This window comes from Cyprinus carpio, chromosome A20 (genome assembly GCF_018340385.1).
Source record: "Cyprinus carpio isolate SPL01 chromosome A20, ASM1834038v1, whole genome shotgun sequence".
Lineage (NCBI taxonomy): Eukaryota > Metazoa > Chordata > Actinopteri > Cypriniformes > Cyprinidae > Cyprinus > Cyprinus carpio.
The window spans coordinates 19,457,074-19,476,754 of NC_056591.1; the positions used below are offsets into that span (position 1 = coordinate 19,457,074).

The 19,681-nt window shown below is 37.5% G+C and overlaps 1 protein-coding gene across 1 annotated transcript; it reads right to left on the bottom strand.

Moving 5' to 3' along the window:
• LOC109080396 (patched domain containing 4) lies at window positions 1-19,154 on the bottom strand. Its single transcript, XM_019095463.2, has 3 exons — window positions 18,078-19,154; window positions 14,384-14,864; window positions 1-2,448 (listed from the first exon to the last, which is right to left on the bottom strand). Exons 1-3 carry the CDS (start codon window positions 18,681-18,683, stop codon window positions 785-787), a joined length of 2,751 nt encoding a protein of 916 aa, XP_018951008.1. The 5' UTR covers window positions 18,684-19,154; the 3' UTR covers window positions 1-784.
• Between the last annotated feature and the right edge of the window lie 527 nt (window positions 19,155-19,681).

Genomic DNA, 19,681 nt, shown 5'->3' on the forward strand with positions numbered 1-19,681 from the left:
CTACATTCTCGCCTGAAATACTTTTTAAATTACATTTCATTACACAATAACAGTAATATTTGGAAAATGATCAGAATAAATGGTGGTGGAAATCACAATGCTGCGTGAACTCAACCAATCCGCATGTTTATTGCCCAAGTCCCACCCCCGAAAGTTTCGGACCTTTGAAAAAGTACTACCTCGTGAGCAGGGACTTTCTGAGGGGCATTTTTCTACCTGGAACTTTACTTAGATCCTGGTTCCTGCGGTGGAAACACACCGAGTACCAGTCCAAAGTCCCTAGTTCCTTGGTAAAGTTCCAGCGGTGGAAACGCGGCTAAAGTGAACAAGCACATTTTTGTGATCTAACGCCGTTAGTGACCTTAACACGTACCCTCAGTCTATATATGAATACCCTTGAGAGTACCCCTAGAAATCTAAAATAAGCAGGTAACCACCTGCTTAGATTCAGGCTAACATTTTTGGAGGCCTTCTGTTTAGGTCTTTTGTATTAGTTCGTGTATACAGACAAACTTCTAACGCAAACCTTTCATGTTAACAGCTAATGTAATCTAGCAGCTGCAGATGTTATACACTGTTCTGGACGAAGTGTACACAAGAAATGAGTGAGAAGGGGTTTTTAACTCTGGACAGCACTGCTGTTGATTGCTAGGGTCGCAAGGGTCATCCCAGGGGCAAGAGTGCCAGACTCGGCCACCTCTGGACCTGTGAAGTGCTGCCTGACGTCGCCCCCTAATGGACAGGAGCTGATATCATACCAATTATGTTCACACACATCTTTCAATCAAACACTGGTTACGTGGTCTGGGTTTTCCCTGACTTCAATGCACTCAGTTTCCTCTCTCTCCCTCTCCCGCTCCCTCTCTCTTTCCCGCTCTTTCCGTTTGGCCCGTTTCTTTTTCTTGTGGCGCTTTTTAGAAGGCGGGAAGAATGTCAAAAACACAGGTAGGATGACGAAACAGTGCAGCACTGTGCAGCCGGCTGTGAGAAGGGAGCACTTGAACAGTGTGTAGGTCAGGTTAGAAGGCACAAATAGAAGAGGCATTATCCCAATCACAAAACACGAGGTGTTCTGCAAAATGGCCGCCCCATGCTCCTCTAAAGAGATCTTGATGCACTGAGTCCGCGTGTGCTCAGTGGCCAGTACGAATGTGTAGAGGTGGGGGGCACAGTGATCCATGGCAAAATTGAGAGTATAAATAAGGCACAGGATAGAGATGCTGTCCATGTCTACATTCCAGAGCGTCATGAGACCCAGGACACCCAGTTCCACAGAGGTGACAGTCAAAATCAACCAGAAGTTCCCCAGTGGGTTTATGACCAGGAAGAAGGTGAGGATGAGAATAGTGAGCACGCTGAAACCTGATGTTAAGATTGGGGAGATGATGGAGGAACTGTAGCGGTCCATGAACACGAACGTTGGGTTAAAAACAATGAATTTGATGCTGTTTATGAGGGAGAGAGGTCGAAGTCTCTCCAGCAGCTCCACGACCTCCTCCCTAGTCTTCTCAGTCGTCCTGGCCACCAAGTACATCTTGGACGCGATGATATCATACTCGTCTCCATTTTTGGAGAAAATGATGTCGTCTACAAAGTGTTGATATTCTGGGCTCCTCAGAAAAGAAGTCTTGAGGATGTTAATGAAATCACTTTTGGTTGAGGCGCTGACATTCACAACCCTCAGATAGTGAAAGTAATTATCGATCCATGAAATCTTATTAAAGCCCTGGCCCAGTGTCTTGAGGTGCTCCTGTACTGTGGAGTTCCAATACTCAATGGGTTCGTAGATGTAAAACCCGATTACCGGACTGTAGCTGCTAAAGTATTTCTGTTGGGTCAGGGCGAACGACACACTGGGAGAATTACTAGCTAGCAGATTAATGATGTTGGAGCCATCGCTGATTTGTAAACATCCCATGAATGAAAAGGAGGCATAAATCAGGTAGAGGATAACCACAAAAGGCTTGACGTAGGTGTTGGTAATCCATTCTGTGTAATGCTCCCTCAGAAAGTGCTGAATAAAGTGGTCCTGGTACGGTACGCTGTCGTGGTGCGTAGACAGGTCGTGGCCGTCACTCATCATGGTCTTAAACCAAGTGGGCTGGCGGTCCAGATACTCCACCGAGGGGATCTTGCAGCAGAAGACGCTGTGATAGCGGTTTTGCTCCAGTTGCCCAGCAAACACCAGACAGGAGCCATAGAATGAAAATACGTAGAAGTAGTTCACCAGGATTGCTACACACATGCTCTGGCAGAAGACCTTCACGGATTCGATGTTGGTGAAAGGGCTGGCACCCATGCCGAAGGTGATAATATAGAGCGAGCTAGTCATGGTGTAGCACACCATCACGTCGGCGAATGCATCTGCTACTCTCTCCTTGAAGGGCAAACTCTCTCTGGTTCTTCTCCAGCCTGCCAGAAGCTCAAACACACCCTTTGTTCCATGTCCTGAAAACAAAAAAATAAGCAATTTATAGTTTGATGCATGGAAAATTCACAGAGAAACTTCTACAAAAAAAAAAAAAAAAAAAAAAAAAAAAAAAACCATGAGTATTGAAAGACCAATATATCAGCCAGGGTGATTAATTGGCAATTTTCATATCATTAGCATTGGGTGAAAACTGTGTCCACTTGGCTGATTATAGTGATAGTTGTGTCAGTTCCAAAATCTAACAACAGACTAGTTTCAGTAGGCAATATTTTTTATTATATCATATTATATGTACAAAATTTATTTTTTTCAGTGAAATTTAAGCATCTGAATTAAATTAATTACAAATATATATTCCAAACTACTTATACTAATATATACAATTTACTTTCATCCAACAGCCCTCAATCAAGTTTGATTCTGAATATTAATTTCTATAAATAGATAAATTAAATAATTTAATTAAATTAAATAATTATTTTCAGCAATTATATGAATACTTAATTTTTTTTATAGATAGATAGATAGATTTACTTACAGTAAAATCTGTAAATCTGCATTGTTTCTTATATATTTTATGTTTCTTTGTTTTAAAAAATCAACAGTTGTCAGAAACATATGACTTGTATTAGAATTTCTGGTTTTCAAAGTGCCCTCAGACTTTTGGACCCCACTGTATCAGCATTTTTTCAGATACTGGCATATTCATCGGTCATAGTGGTCAAACATTAAAGTTATGGAATAATAAGCCTTTCATGATAGTTGTAAGATGAGCAGTAATTCAATTACTCTTCTACCATCCACCTATGAGATCACTCAAGCTCATACATCACATCTAGTGTGTGCACAATGATTCCTTTGAACATTTTTATACTTTTGACTTTCATCCATCAACTAAATATTTCACTCAGCATCAAGGACACCGCAACTCATCTCTACGCATGCTTTCACTGTCAAGAATATGTCACAAAAACTACTCTCTTACCTCTTTCTACAAAATCATAAATTTTTATTGACCTGACAAGACACTGAGAAAAACCTAATTAACCATAAAGGATTATGCCAATGTAATGAGTCAGATGGACTGGATTTCCCTGCTTTTAGCTTTATTAGTAGGAAGAAGAAGTCCATTAGCTTGTGTGAATTCATCTGCAAGATGAGGAGGGCACGTGGTGGGCTGGTGGTCACCCAGTGGTCGTAGATCCAGGCTGCTAATACAAAGACTGCATGTTCAGTAGCATACACTTGCCAAATTATATAGATCAAAAAAACCAATGTACAAAGATATTAATTTGTGATTAACTGCTGACCATGCCATCTCATGAACAACACTATTACTGCTTGAGCAATTCTTTTGAATTCTCCAATTAAGAAGATTAATTAGATTCACAAAGTGAGTGCCATTTATTATTTGGAAAATGTGCAAAGAATTGTAAAATTAATGCATGATAAAAAAAAGTTTCACTTCATCTTTGCTAAATGGAAATGGAATTGTAATCTCTTGGCTGATGGAGGCTAATTTATTTAATTCAGTGATTCCCAACCAGGAAAGTTTTATTCAGTAGCCCCTCACTGCAGAACACAAGATCCAGGGGGTGTGGTTAGATCCACATCTAGGGGCATGGAGATTGGTAGGTTTAGGGGTGGAGATGGGTGGGTTTAGGGATCAGGGGGTGGAGACTGGTAGATTTAGGTAGCATATGTATCAACAATTAGTGTGTGTGTGTGTGTGTGTGTGTGTGTGTGTGTGTGTGTGTGTGTTTTTTTAATATACTACAACTATTACATTTAAAAAATAAAAAAAATACTACAACCATAACATTAAAAAATTTAAAAAAAAACAACAAACAAAAACAAGCAAATTTCAACAACAATTACAAAGAAACAGCAAGTAACATTGAAAAAAACTCAAAAATAAAAACTAAAAAAACTTATCTTTTAAACATATTCCAAAAATATTCCAACAATATACACACAATCAACACACACACACACACACACACACACACACACACACACATATATTAATTTCTAACAACCACAGATCATAAGAATAAAAAGAAGAATGCAAGTATGTTTTGTACAACAAGCACAAAATAATCAAAGCAACATTTCTGTAAATTTTGTGAAAACAAAATAATACTTTCCCACTGAATGTCTCAAAGCAATATACTTGTCAAAATTGCCTCAGAACACTGAACTCATGCTATTAACTGTTAATAATTAATTAAATAAAATTTAACTAATTCATTAACTAATATTTTTTTTTAGTTTTTCATATAGTTTTTCAAATGGTGGAATGGCTGTAGTTCAACTAGTTTAAATTATATTTAGCTTGTAACTTGACAGTCTACACTTTAAAAGCTACTCCTACATTGTCTACTAAAATGCACATACTGTATATATGCCATGTTATATTGCACTTTCCCATCACTAAGGGCATTTATGTGAATAAAATAAAATTATGTGAATAAAATGTAATCTGTGCTATTTTGCATGAAAAGGGTTTGTGACGAAAAGAATGACACTTCATTTTAGCATTTTGGATCTAGTCAAGATGTATTGCAGGTGTGAAAGGACAATATGCAGTGAAATATTGTTTAGTGGGTTTGCTCCTATATGTCCTTACTGTTGTATGTTAATGATATATGATCATGTTGAATTATGATAGTGAAGTAAATGTATGTATGTCTGGAACAGTGAGAGCCCCATTGGCCCTATTACACAAGTGCTGGTCGAATGAAATCATCCTAGACTTTGTTGAAATGGTCTTATTCTGTTCTGTATAAGCGGCAGCCTCATACCAGGGCTTTGTGCTTTCACTTTTGAATACACTCTATTTGCTGCTGCACTTCTTAATGTTTGGCGCTGCTGCTGTGGCAAAAAATGTCAATCTTGTTTCAAGATGTCACTTTACTACACGCTCCTTTAGTGGCCCCGATTTAATTTACACCCTTGAATGGATGGACCCCCTTTGACATAACTTGTTTGAAACAAAATTACTGGCGTACAGTAGATGTAGTATGCTATTTTAGGAGTAAGCTTTTGCATACCATCGCAAGACTGTCTAAAATTAAGTTTGTCACAAAGAAATTATGTTTCAAAGGAGAAGCGAATAAAAGAATGACATAATAGTGGATATTAATAACTGAATACATTTATAATGGATAGAATATAATGGATAATATTTTTCTTATATTTATTAAGTGCTAGTGCAGGGGGCACTTAAGCAAGTTTGTGGAGGTACTTAGCAAGATTAAACCTATAAAACAGAAATGAGAAAATATTAAGGTTACTAAAAGATTATAGTAATTAAAAGCTATTTAACTTTTTTCTTTGTAATTAACAGGTTAACAATTTTCTGACTTTTTAAGGGAAAAAAGGTGGAACATAGTAATACTGGCCATTTGGATTATATGAATGTTAATTCTAAATGATTTGTAGTATAACAAGAAACTTTTTTTTTTTTATTTGGTGTAGATGAAGATAGGCTTGAGCCTCCTTGATGTGGTTGCTTGGGAGCATAAGACAAAAAAGGCTTGATCTTAGCAGATATGCAGTTTGTCCTATTTAATAAGACCTTCAGAACTGAGCATATTTTCTTTCTGCCCTTGACCAGCAGCCTGATGGCACTCCATTTATGTTGCAGTGATTCATTCTCAGCCCACACTAAAGAAATCACCATGTCATTCTTAAAAGAGTTTTAATTACATTTAGTACCATTCCAGTGCCTCTCGTTTGTCCTACATAAGGAAATCCCTCTTGCATCATGTTTAAGTGATATGTTAGCATCTGGAAGGTGATATTGTCCAAACTCACAGTGCAACAGTGCAGTACTAATGCCTAAATAAAACATCATCATTTTGTTTTTGTTTGTATATTTTTATTTTATTTACGTTTTTATATTTTTAATATTTAAATCATTAAAATACCTGTATTCAATAATAAGAATGTTATGATAAGTGTTTCCCAACCTTTTAGTCTTATGGCTCATCGGTAAGGCTCAAATATCACTGCATTGGCACCAAACCAGAGATATGTTCATTTACTCATATTAACATTTATGAAATATCCCACAAGTGAAACTCATTTTTACAAATGTTACTGAGAAGACCGTCAAAGGAATTCTACAGCAGACCAGTGACAAAATATTTGATATGCAAGGTTAAAAAATGACATGCAATGTTATGGTTATTTTTTGCAGAAAACCTGATTTTTTTAAATGTATTAGTCAATGTAAAACATAAGAGCTACATAAGAGAGAGAAACATGAAACACTGTTATAGATGAGATACTGAAACACTGTTAATACACTGAAAAACAACATAAGTAACACACTGAACCAAATATGACTGTAGTCTTTCTACTTAAAAAAATCGCAAATTTTCTTGTAAAACATACTCCAATAGTCTGTTTTATTCTCAACTTTGAAAAATCATTTTGAATTGTTGTGTCTCTACTTTTAGTTCCCAACAATGGTAGTCGAGTAGACTTCCAGTATTTCAAAAAGCAGATTCAGATCCCAGGGTAGTAAACAGGATTGTGGTAAAAACATCCTACACAACCTAACACTCAGAACTGACATGCAAAAGGAGAAATTGCACTGCGCAAACTGTTTTTTTTTTTTTTTTTTTTTTGTGGGTATGTTTGTGTGTTGCAGGATTTGCATAATTCCTTTAGTGAATTGGGTGTTGAAACAATGCAGACCCCATGCACAAAAAAAAAAAAAAAAAAAAAACCGTGGGCGCAATTTATTCATAGTGAATTCCCTCCCCCAGAACGTTTTTCCCATGCTACTTTGTGAGAACACCTGGGAACTGAACTGCAGTGTTCCCTTCAAGTCTCACAAGGGGTACAATAGGAAATAAAGGGCTGTACCTCATGTCTCTGGGTGCTGGTGAACAGGTACAACATTCCACATAGCTAAAGAGGGCAGTTTCTCACAGGCCTCCCGTGGACAGTTCCAGCCGGCACCGGCTGGAGGAAAGCTACTCTGAGGCCGTGGCTTCAATATAAAGATCTGCAACACCTCTCTCGCTGCAGTGCAGTGAGTCATTAAACAAAATTACTGCTTTAAAACTTCAGCACCAGAGCAGCTGCAAACACATTCATCACTGGCAGGAAAACACCCTACGGATGGGCCCTCTGTACACCTCTCATAAAGCATGTCCAGTTGTGACAGAAGATGGGGAAAATATTACACAGATTTCCATACTGCATCAGTCTTTCTGTGCTGCACTGACAAGACATGTACAATAGCCTATATCCTCTGAACAGATATTCTGGAAGTAGTGCGTCATTTTTTAGTTATTTATTTTGCAAATTATATTTATTTTCAAATGGTAATACCACATTTTTTGGATATGCAACATGGCATTATCGTCATAGTTCTTCTTTGTGGCAAATGCTACAACAAAAATGGTTTGATTTAAAGGAATAATTCACCATATTTGGAGTAACTCCCCAATGGATTCCCTGCAGTGAATGGGTGTCGTCAGAATAAGAGTTTAAACAGCTAATAAAAACATCACAATAATTGGTGAGCAAGTGATGTAACGCTAAATCTCTCCAAATCTGTTCTGATGAAGAAACAAACTCATCTACATCTTGGATGGCCTTACAGTGAGTAAATTTTCAGCTATTTTCATTTTTGGGTGAACTAATGTGCTTTTTATATATTCATTTCTTTTTTTTAAATGAAGAAAAAATACATTTAACAAATAAAAAAATTCTAATAGGTTTTTTTTTCTCATTTAAGTAAAAATATTTGATTTTTTTTTTTTTCATTAAATAAAAAGTTTCTTACTTCACATTTATTTCTCAAATAAATATATCTTGCTTTTGCAATGCAAAAGCTTTAAAAAAACTGCTTCATTTTGTTGCATGACAGTATAAACCAGTATACAGGCAGCACTTCTCGTTCAAAAAATAAAACATGCTGAAAACGCTGCATTACAAAAGTACCCAAAATTATCATCTCCTTTGACAGTAAAAATGTCCTTATCTTAACGCAGCACACATCACAGCTCACCGTTAATCCCGCTGCTAAGGATTAGGTGTGTGATCTGCACAAAACTCAACACAACTGTGTCTAAGTAAAAAGCTGGGCACTTCGCGGAGCCAGTCAAATGATTGCAGTCAGAAGATGGAGAGGATGGTGTGACACTTCTGTCGTAACGAGAATCATTGTATTGAAAGCCTGCTGCTTCTTGTGGCACCCCACACATCTGCTGCATCTGAAACTGCTAATGAAAAAGCTTGTGCAAATGCACCACATGTAAATCAGCAGAGGGCTTGAGTACACACATGTAATTTCATTGGAGTGGACCTCATCAATCTCATCAGTCCTGCTGTTGACTTTAAGAACCATCATTTAGCTGTGTTTGGCAGTGAATAAGTTTCCATTTTAAATTTTAGTATTTCAAGATTGCATTTCAATAGAAACACAGTACAATAATCTACCATTCAAGAGTTTGGGGTAGGTAGGATATTTTAATGTTTTTGAAATAAGTCTCTTATGCTCACCAGGACTGCAATTATTTGATTAAAATACAGTAAAAAAAATAGTGTAATATAGTGAAGTATTACAATGTTAACTAACTACTTTCTATTTTAATACATTTCAAAGTTTTATATATTCTTGTGATGTCAAAGCTAAATCTTCAGTGTCACATGATCCCTCATAAATCATATGCTGGTTTGGTGGTCAAGAAACTTTTATTATTATCAATGTTGAAATCAGTTGTGCTGCTTAATGTTTTTCAGCAAACTATGATATTTTTACAGGATTCTTTGAAAATAGCAAGTTTAAAAGAATACCATTTATTTATTTATTTTCTGTAAAAAAATAAAAAACTAAAAAAAAACCATTAAAAAAAAATATTAATTTCTTTGATCAATAGACTTATAAATAAGACATAACAAACTACCCTAAGATCTCTTTTTTTTTCTAAACAAAAAGAACCAATGTAAAAATAGCCAAGAGAAAGTACAAAGTATTCACATATGAAAAAGACTGTCCAATAAAAGAAGACTATTTAAAAAAGTTGGGGCTTTATATCAATCTCAGATGAATAGTTAAAACTTTCAGATTTTTCTTACGGCCTACTTTTCTGCTGAGACCCCAAATGAGCTGAACAAAACGCCCTGCATTTACTGTGCCATGGGCAACACTATTTCAACTAAACAGTTCAAATTTCTTGACCTTAAACCCACTAGGAGGACAATTTAATTGTTCATTATCAGTTTTGCACAAAATAATGAGGCTACTTTGATATCAAAAAGAAAATGAACTACAGTCATAGAAGGAAAGCAGCAATCAAGGAAGTGGTTGAATAGCTCATGATCGCCCTTTTCCATCTCTCACCTTCTATATGCTGTGGCTTCAGTCACATAAACTTACAGGAGAATCTACCTTACAATCTATGATGGCATTTCATGTCATCGTAAAACATGCCACTGTCAGCGTATGTCAGTGTGTTCAAGGCCTTCACCGGAAGATCTATTTCTCTTAACAATTGTACTCCCACACTAAAAACATCACTTTTCCTTTTAGTGGCCTAGAAGCATAAAAATGACAGTAAAAATATTGTCAAGTCCAAACAGTTTCAATCCAAAACACTTGTATTTTTAATGGCAATTATTCCATTATTCAATCAGAAAAAAAAGTGAAACATAAATCATACAGCTGAAGGATAAAAGGACTGGAATATTAATGAAAAATGGAGGGAGGCTGAAGAATTGATGGACGTCTGTTACTATTTCTATTTCACGCACCGATTCAGTGATCGCACATCATGCCTGACCAAACTATGCAAATGAATTTTTTTCTCTTGGCTTGCGATGTTCAACAAACCTTTCTCAGCCTGATTCTTCCTTCTGACAATGGCAAATTATCCAGCCACAGGCTTAATGGCATGTAATATGTGATGCTTGAAGACATTTGTTATAAGTAGTTCATCTGACCCCTAATCTCTTCCCCAGGACTTGTTCTTGCCCTCTAGCACAGAGGCAAATCAATGGCATTCACCATGGCCAGTTTTCAATCTACTAACACTACATCATCTATATTTTCCTGTGGGAGACAGCAAAGGTCTGCTGTAAATGCTGGCGGTTGCACGTGTTTGTTTCTAGAATGGTGATTGAGATGGGATTGGGCTTCCCAGGCACTGTGAATGTGTGTTAGCCATGACCGGCCACAATCATGCTTGTGTCGAGAGAATTGCAAGGAGACGGTCCAGATCCCAGGGCACATGCTGTTCCACAGTCTGTGGTCCTAAATGAGCTCAATCAATAGGACTGACATGCTGGGGAGTGACTACGCCACTGCACACACACGTACACACACTTACAATCTGGCTCACGACAGACATACACACCTTTAAACCCAGACACTAACTTGACTGCATTTTTCCAGTAGCACAATTCAGACGTTTTCAAAACAGCTGTATTCTAGTAACAAGCTACATCTAGCCATCTTTCTTCTAATTTTGGCTTTATCTGTCCTTTGATTAGTTTTTTCATTTGTGTTTGTCAGTGTTATTTATTTATCTTTCATCTGTTTTCTAATATAACAATCTAATTTCTTATGCTTATCATTTCTGTACCATTATAATATTTTAGCCAAATTTCATAAACGGATGTGCTCAGAAACAAATGTAACCCACTGTGTCTTCAGTGGCTCAGATGTCGGGAGTAAATGATGACTGCTATGTTAATTATTACATCTAACAACAGAACACCTCAATTGCTTAGGAAACATTCTTGTCTATATCTGCTCTGACTGACGACAGCTCACTCAGGGCTGGTCTAAGGTAAATCACCAGTCCAGTCTGTGCTGAAATGCTACTGTCAATCAAACTATCATGGGAGGGCCCTGTCTGTGTGATGTCACAAAGACAGGCATCTGAGATCGGCTTGATTTGAGAAAGAGTTAAACATTTTAGTAGATTAAAAAAAAAAAAAACACTGGGTGGATTTTTATTATTATAGGGTGGTTGTGTACACACACTGCCAACACACATTTCAAACAACTTGTAAAAGTGCATGTAGCATCCGATGACACCTTTAAGAGCTGGTTGAAGATTCTTTAAAAATAATCCTTTTGTGGTGCATGAACAAACAACAGTAGGTGAGTAAATAAGGACAGAAATAAAAATTTTGATTCATATCTCTGTCCTTTAAAGATATTTATTTATCTTTATAAATGTGATATTATGAGAACTAGCCTTACAATTCCTATTATCATACACTAACAGCAAACAGCTTTACTGTATGTGCATGATGATCAGGTGAGTGAGTACTCTGACACTGATTTCCTACCCTGTCATTTGTCCCAGCAGAACAAAGCATTCGCCACTCTGCCACTAAGACATGTGGCAGGAAGCAAGTCTATAAATAGTCCCTTTGCTGTATGCGTCTGAACAAAAATAACCTCTAAACTTTAACTGAAGGTATAGCATGCACTCCATTCATTGTCACAGACAACAGTGTCGCATGTTGTTTTCTGCAGAGCATCCATCTTCTGCCAAGTCCTTTTAAAGGGACAGTTCACCCTAAAATGAATATTTTGTCATTATTTACTCACCCTCATGTCATTTCAACCCTTTTTGTCCCATTAAAGACAAAGCAGACAAAGTCAAAGAAAAAACATAAAAAGTAGTCCAAACTAATGCACTATATTCCAAGACTTCTGAAGCCATACTATAAATTTGTGTGAGGAAAAGCCCTATACTATCAAAAAACCTTTCAGAATCATCCACAAACTTGAATCCAATGTCACTTCACCAACTCGATGGAGCCACCCCGTGTCCCCGGGGTCCCCGCAGCACATTGTGATGTGCCTTGTAGAGTGTCACTATTCATCTTCGCCGGTGGGACAAAATTTATTTCTCCAGATTGTCCTTCCTGCGAAGCTCAAATGCAAAGCACAGTAAATCACAGGTCCTCTGGTATTGTGCAAAGAGCTCAAAATCCAGTGGTCAAGGAGCAATTAATCTTTCACACTGGGCTAGCCTTGCAATAAGACTGAGCATCTGAGGGGTCCAGATCATTAGGGACTCCGTAAACGGCTGGCTGAAGCTTAAGAGGTGAGTATACAGTACAGCACCAAGCATTATTAACTTTGATCCATCATAAAATCCTACAGTATAGTTAGTCTCTTCACTGACAATGTTGCTGTCTTCTTAAATTGGGAAGCCACATGTAACTGATGGTTGATTATGCTATTGCACTGCTGCAATAAGCAAACCCATCGCAGTAACTGACTGAGAGTAAGAATGCTGTAAGCAGTTATTCTCTGTAGGTTGTAATTGTGCTTTTGCACCCTGTATATCCTTGTTTTGAGAGAATCATGATTCTACCTCCACAGGTGAAAACAAATCGACACGCTTTAAATCCGAAGCTAATTAGTTCCACTCAGTTGAGGGTTGTGACAGTCGTCACCTAAGGGCATCTAATGCAACCTAGACAGGTGCGAAATCTAAAGGTGTTTTAACACCTGCAAGATGTGTTGAGTTCGGAGTTCGTTAAATTTCCAAGTTTGTTTTAGCTTGCTAGATTGTGATCCCAGGGGTCCACAAAAATAACACGTCAGAAAGAACACAGCTCTGTCAGAAATTAATGACTGTTCCTTATTATTCTCCCAAAATCTATGAACAATAGAAAGAAGGTAAGCTAATTGTCATTAAAGGATAAATATTCTGCAGGCTAAAATGTTCCTTTAGATTCACACTGCAATTATTGGTGCAATGACATGTTTGCTATCTTATATAATTTATTTATTTATTTTTTATTTTTTTTTAATTTTGGATTAAGTTTCAGTCAGGCAGACACTATTATGGAGGAGACTAAATCGTACATTTGTCATCAAATGGATCCAACACAGTGACAAAATGGCACAAAAGTAAACAAAATATCATCACAAATTATATACTAAAATGTATTATTCTATATTGCTCTTCATCTCATACACTTTGTTTTTTCTGTCTCTCGACAGGATATATCAGCCAGAAGGTTGCAACAAATGACTTTTCACGACAAAACACTGATTCATTCAGGAACAAAACAGCACTGTACTGTAGGGTGTTGACTTCGTTGGAACTATTCCAATCGACCGAGCAAAAATACGGGAAATAACGTGCTTAAAATGTAAGTTACCTGATATGAATTATTGTAGTCTAGTTTTACCTTGCTTCTTTCATGGTTTTCTCAACGAGTGCATCCAGCCTGTTCATTTTAACATCTGCTTGAAATGGCTGGGTTTTACCAAATCACATGAATATGAAAACACAGCAGAATTTGATTGGATGCATATCTTGTGAAGTCAATACAAAACAATACGTTCAGATATGTGGAAAGTGTTTTCTTCATTTTTTGACCCTGTTTATAAATCTTTTTGTTTTGCTATTATAAAAATGAGTGAATCTTCTTCGTTGCATATTATTATTTACATTTAGCATTGTTTTTAACTGTTAATTAATTTCTTGCCATTGATGGCCCTATAAGAACGGACTTGCTACCCACCAGGTGAGAACCACTGCGCTGGATCAATGTGTCCCACCACATGATTCTGTTCTACTGTATGTAAAAGCGCCAACAAATTACTGAGACTTTCAGTGGTTTATCATAAGCAGTACATTAACTATACCATCCTTCAGATCTGCAGATCATGTTAATGCTACATCAGTTTATACTCATTTTAATTTTCAGGCAAACTTTCACAGATTTTTTCATTGTACCACAAAAACGTTAAAAACATCTTCCATTTCCATTCATAATATCACAGATTCTCCCTCCGTAATGATGAAGCCCATTATTGCTCAAGCACTGACCCTGATGACTGCCATGAAAAACAATTACACAACCCCCCACCCCCCTCCTGAGGAGTCACACAGCAATTATAATAATCCTACATACAATCACCGCAGTCTCTGTGAACAAAGCCGCACTTACCCATGGCAAAAAAGGGGATCCCAAGCAGCGTAGAGTTAAATTTCCCATCAGAGATGAAAAAAATCCCAGCTGCCGTCACATTGGCGATGCAGATGGTAAGGACACCCAACAGACCCAGGAAGGGTTTCCCACGCAAGCAGTCCCGCATAGAGCTGGAGATGGTGGCTGCCAGAAGCACCAGCACCAAGCTGACCAGTACCTCGCTCTTGGCTAGGACGCCTGTCTTGTGGAAGTCCTGCCATAAGCTGAAGGACGTAAGTGACAGGATGTGTAGTTCCTGGCTGTCTGTAGCCAGCTGGTGAACCAGCTTACAGAATTCACTCTCCCACTTCTCAGAAATTACATCCTGCACCACTGGTCCAAGGTTGCGGAGGTAGTATGTGATTTGGATGGCGCGAGCAAACTTGACTTGTTGATCCCGGCTATTTACAGGCAAGGCCACGCCACCCAGCTGATGGCCAATAAAGGACACTCGACCATCCTAGAGGCAAAACAAACCAGTTATTAATTCATTTCTTTCATTAAAGGAAACTTATGAGTGAAATTGAATTTGAATGCAATCTAACAAGTGTACTTCGCAATCAGTGAAAATCAACTGCCGTCAAAAAATATGTTCAATAATTGGAACGTTTGGAACATCTGAGGAATACTAAAGTTGATTAACAAATGAATTGAGATCTGTAATATGGACTACTGTAAGAAATAGAAGTAGCAGCCATGTATTGATCATAAAAACTTATTCCAAATAATTTATCTTATAATAAAATATATCCTATAAAATCAAAATGAATCTCTGTTTAATAAATCAATATACTGCACATTTTTACACTATACATTTGTATATTGTATAGTTTAGTGTTTTATTAGTGGATTAGTAATAACACATTGAAGTAATTTGCAGTGTCAGTCTTTTTTTAAAACTACATTACAAGTAAAAAGGGAAGAATTAAAATATGTGTCCACATTTACTAAAATGAGGGAATAGATTCATAATTTGTGACCATGATAAATAAATAATTAAAAATGTGCAGGGCTCGAAAGTTGGTTAGGTTTAGAATGGACAATAAAATACAAACATAAAAGTGATGGGGCCTTAAAGAGGAAAGAGAGGGTGGAGACATCAGTCAGAAGGATGAACTTGCCAAAAGGAAGGCCCTGGAAAGTGCAACTAAAACAAGTGAGTAGTGCATTAATTTTATATTTTCATATCTGTTACGTAAATATTTCATTGGGCTGCCATGCCGATTGTTTCTGTTTGTGTGAAGTAGTTTGGTATTGATGTTGTGAAGTTTGTCTCTGCCTTGGTTATTTTAGACTTTTGTTAGTTCCGATCTGATTTTTGACTAGTACTAATACTACTCTTGTGTTGGATCTGGATGGCTTGTTACTTTACAGAGATAATGTATTTATACTCAAATGAAAATAATGAGATATACAGTAGAAGTCATTTGCAACACAATGTGTTTGGTATGGTATTTTTCTAATACCCTATGATTCTTCATTGCACTTATAGTTTGAGGCCGTTAAATTTTTTTTTGCATATGAACCAAGGGCTGATTGCTGCCACTGCTGCATTTTAATATTAATTCCACATTATAATCATGTGTAACTTGCAGAATCAGCAAGCCAGTTAATGAGCAGCTATGCTGGTGTGGATTTGTTCTGGTATTTGAATTGATTTAACACATTTCAACAATTTATTAAAATTGTCTTCCATAACAAAAAAGGGGGGTTTTCTCAAAGGAAGCAGTGTGTACTTAATGTTTTTTAGCTAAATGTCAGACAAGCAAAACTGGCAAGAAGAAAACACAAGCTACAGTATATCAAACCACAGCTTGAAGCTGGAATGCTGGATAAATATGTTAAGACAAGCTCCACAGTTGAACGACATCATTTTTGCACCAAAACAATTCTGAATTTAAAAAATCCAGAGCATATTGAGTGTTATTTTTTTTTTCTCAATAGTCTCGATATTTCAGCATCCAGTAATGAGTTGGACAGTGCATCTCCCTATGCTGAGAAAGCGATGTAGCCTTGGATGCAGCAATACAGCCTCTAGATGTGCTGAAATAGATTGGCACAATATGAATGAGCTCTTGTAGAGGCCACAGTAAGCGCCTCATTCACACAGATCTTGCTCCTACTCCTACTGACGTAGGCTTGGGAAAACAATAAGATATCTGGCTTGCTGTACTGTTGTGTTATATTTAGTCTTTCGTCTGTGAACACTGCAGCAATTTTGATGAAGACTGTTAGTCTTGCAGGTCTCAAGATACAAGATGTATCTTCATATTCAGTGTATATTCAGACTCAGTTTAGGACACTTATTTCAACAATGTGCATTACACTGCATGAAATAATTCAATGCTACTCATGAATATAAACTATATTTAACAGAATTTTGTTCATGTTTTAATGCTACACATTTGGGCTAACAATCATTTAAAAATGTTTGGGGTAAAAAAGTACTAATACATTCTGTTAGAATTCTGTAATAATTTTAAATAATCACTCCTTTAGATTATTGATGAATCTACGTAGTTTAAGCAGTTTTACAAGCATTTCCTATATAAGCGCACCTTTTATTCATAATTCTAACAATGGTTCTCCCAGCATTCATTGGGGCCTAAAACATTAACATGGTTTCACTGTTTCCCCAACAACTGTTGTTGCTTTATTGTCATATTTACTGTAGTACAAATACACTGCAATATATGATTCTGTGCTATTTTAGATCGTGAAATGCAATATATTAACGACAGTATATTTAACAGATCAAAATTTGGATGAACATCACTGAAAATATTTGAGGAAAAATGTACTAATTATTATTTTGTTTCAAATTTAGATTACTGCTGAATCTAAGTCGTTTAAGCAGATTTATGTTCAAGCATTTCTTATATAAGCACAGCTTTTGCTCATAATTCTAGCAATGGTCTTCCCAGCATGCACTTGGCCTGAAAAATTAATATGGTTTCATTGTTTCCCAACAACTATTGTTGCTTTATTGTCATTTTTAGTAACTTGTCTTGTGATGGCAGGATGTGTTTGTTACTCAGTTTAAAATGATAAGTTAGTTGATTGTTACTTGTGTATGGGTGTAAAACATTTAAAAAATTGCATGAAACTAAGTGAATACAATTTAAGGAATCTTAATACAGAATAACGTTAGTGGTTCTTGTAATTGCAATTTGCTCAGTGTTTTTAAAGATCTGTTTGCATCTGAATGATTTACAGTAACAGCTTATCTTATTCATACTGGATTCTAAACAGTGTATTTAATTAATAATATTGCTTCTTATATGTTCTCATAATTTTATTGATTGAATATACTGCACAAGGTAGGCTATTATAAAAAAAAAAGATAAAATGTAAAAGTTTAGGTTGGGTGAGTGTCTTCTATCTAGTGCACATTGCATCACCAGGCTTCTCGAGTGCAGTAGTCAACTTTCTATTCAGCTGATTCCGAGGCAGCACACACTAGAATGCAGCAGCAAGGAGTCTATTCATAATTCTGAGCGTTTTGTAAGGTTTTACAATAAAAAGTCGCAATATGCCGAGATGGTTTTTGCAGTTTCATTGTTGCAATTTCGCTCCATCGCACACAAAGGCTGCGTCTCAAAAGCCTCGGAAAAGCGCCGTCTCGTTAGGCGGCTCGCGAGCTTTTGAAACACAGCCAGACAATGCCTCTTACCTTTAATGTTGTATTCGGATAGCTCACTGGGACCTTAGAAAAAGTGCTGTTAGACAGAACAGCTAAGCGAATGTCTTCGAATATGGTGATGATATCATCCAGGAGGCATCTCTTGTCCCGGTGGCTCAGGACACAGAGATGCGCGAAAGTGTAATTGAAGCCTTTATAATTGACACGCATATCCAGGACCTTCTTGTGCACCTGGAGCACCTGCTCGGCCAGTTCCAGGATATTTCCCCCGGATTTGGCCAGCAGAATGAGTCTGCCATATCTGCCGGGGGTGTGCAGGTCCGAGTACAGCTTGTGCTTGGACTGGTCGACGGGGAAGAGGCTGTTGGCGAGACTCCGCTCGATCTTCGCGAGGCTGTGCGTCGGGGCGACCAAGATCTCCAGGTCCGTTTCGGGCTTAAACCGGCTCAGCACCGTGGATCCGAAAATGATGGTCAGGACTGCGGGAACGGTGAGGAAGAACACCGGATGCCTGCTCACGAATAAACCCAGCCAGTAGAAAGAAGATTTCAGCCCTCTGTGTATCACTTGCCGCAGCATCCTCCTCCAGATCCAGCTTGCAGCAGATGATGCCCCGGTTCTTCCTATGAAGCACATGTGACATGTGGCTCCAGTTCAGACAATCCGTATGAGAATACTCGAGTGTACACCTGTGAAGCACTGCAGTGATTTGCAAAAGACAGTCAGATATTGATCACTATAGAGGCTTTTTGGCTCCATCCATCCCCATGATGTGTGACCGTTTCTCTCGCTTCTTCTGCTGCAACAGCAGCCAGACCCAATCTGATGTGCATGTGTGCTTAATTCGGACTATTCGATCGGAGGCGCATGATTTATGGGCTTGATTGTAACCATGTGCTGCTGTGTGCATGGAAGGAGGCACGACAGGGAAATGCTGGGTGGGTGGGGGCTCATTTGTAAGAGCACGCGCGATTCAAAGCACTTCACGATCGTGGACTCACCTCTTGAAATAGCCACTCGATTACTAGCTAATGAATGAGGCATTCCCATCTTAAAGCTAAGGGCGGCAGTCCGCACAGAAGGCCAAATGCAGTTACAATGCAGACAAGCTAAAAATAACGTTAAATGTACGAGGCTACTCAAATCTTAGTCCTTAGGACTTTGCTTATGAAGTGACTTATGTACCATGAACGAAACCTAGGCCATAGTTAATACACCAGTAAACCTTAACTTACACTAGTAGTATAAGTATTTCTATTTACGCATTTAAATAGCGTTTTCACGTTTTAGTAACTACACAAGTTGTGCCAATACGATAAATAGACGCTTCTAACAGACCACAGCAACCTTCCCTTGTTCACTCCTGTTCTGAAGTAGCCTACGTTGACAATCCATGACATTCTTTATAGTAGCCTATCACTTCATTATGGTTTATAATAAATATTATATAATGCTATCTTTTTAATTTTGTGTTATACGCTACTTTATTTGCTAATGATTCAACTCTGAATAAAGCGCTCTCTAACATGAAGCTGCTATATTTTTCTTTTCTTTTTTTTTCATGATTGTCTGCATGTTGTACAGCCTTCATCTCAGAGACTGACTCAGTGCTCTGCATAAAAAATAATACACTA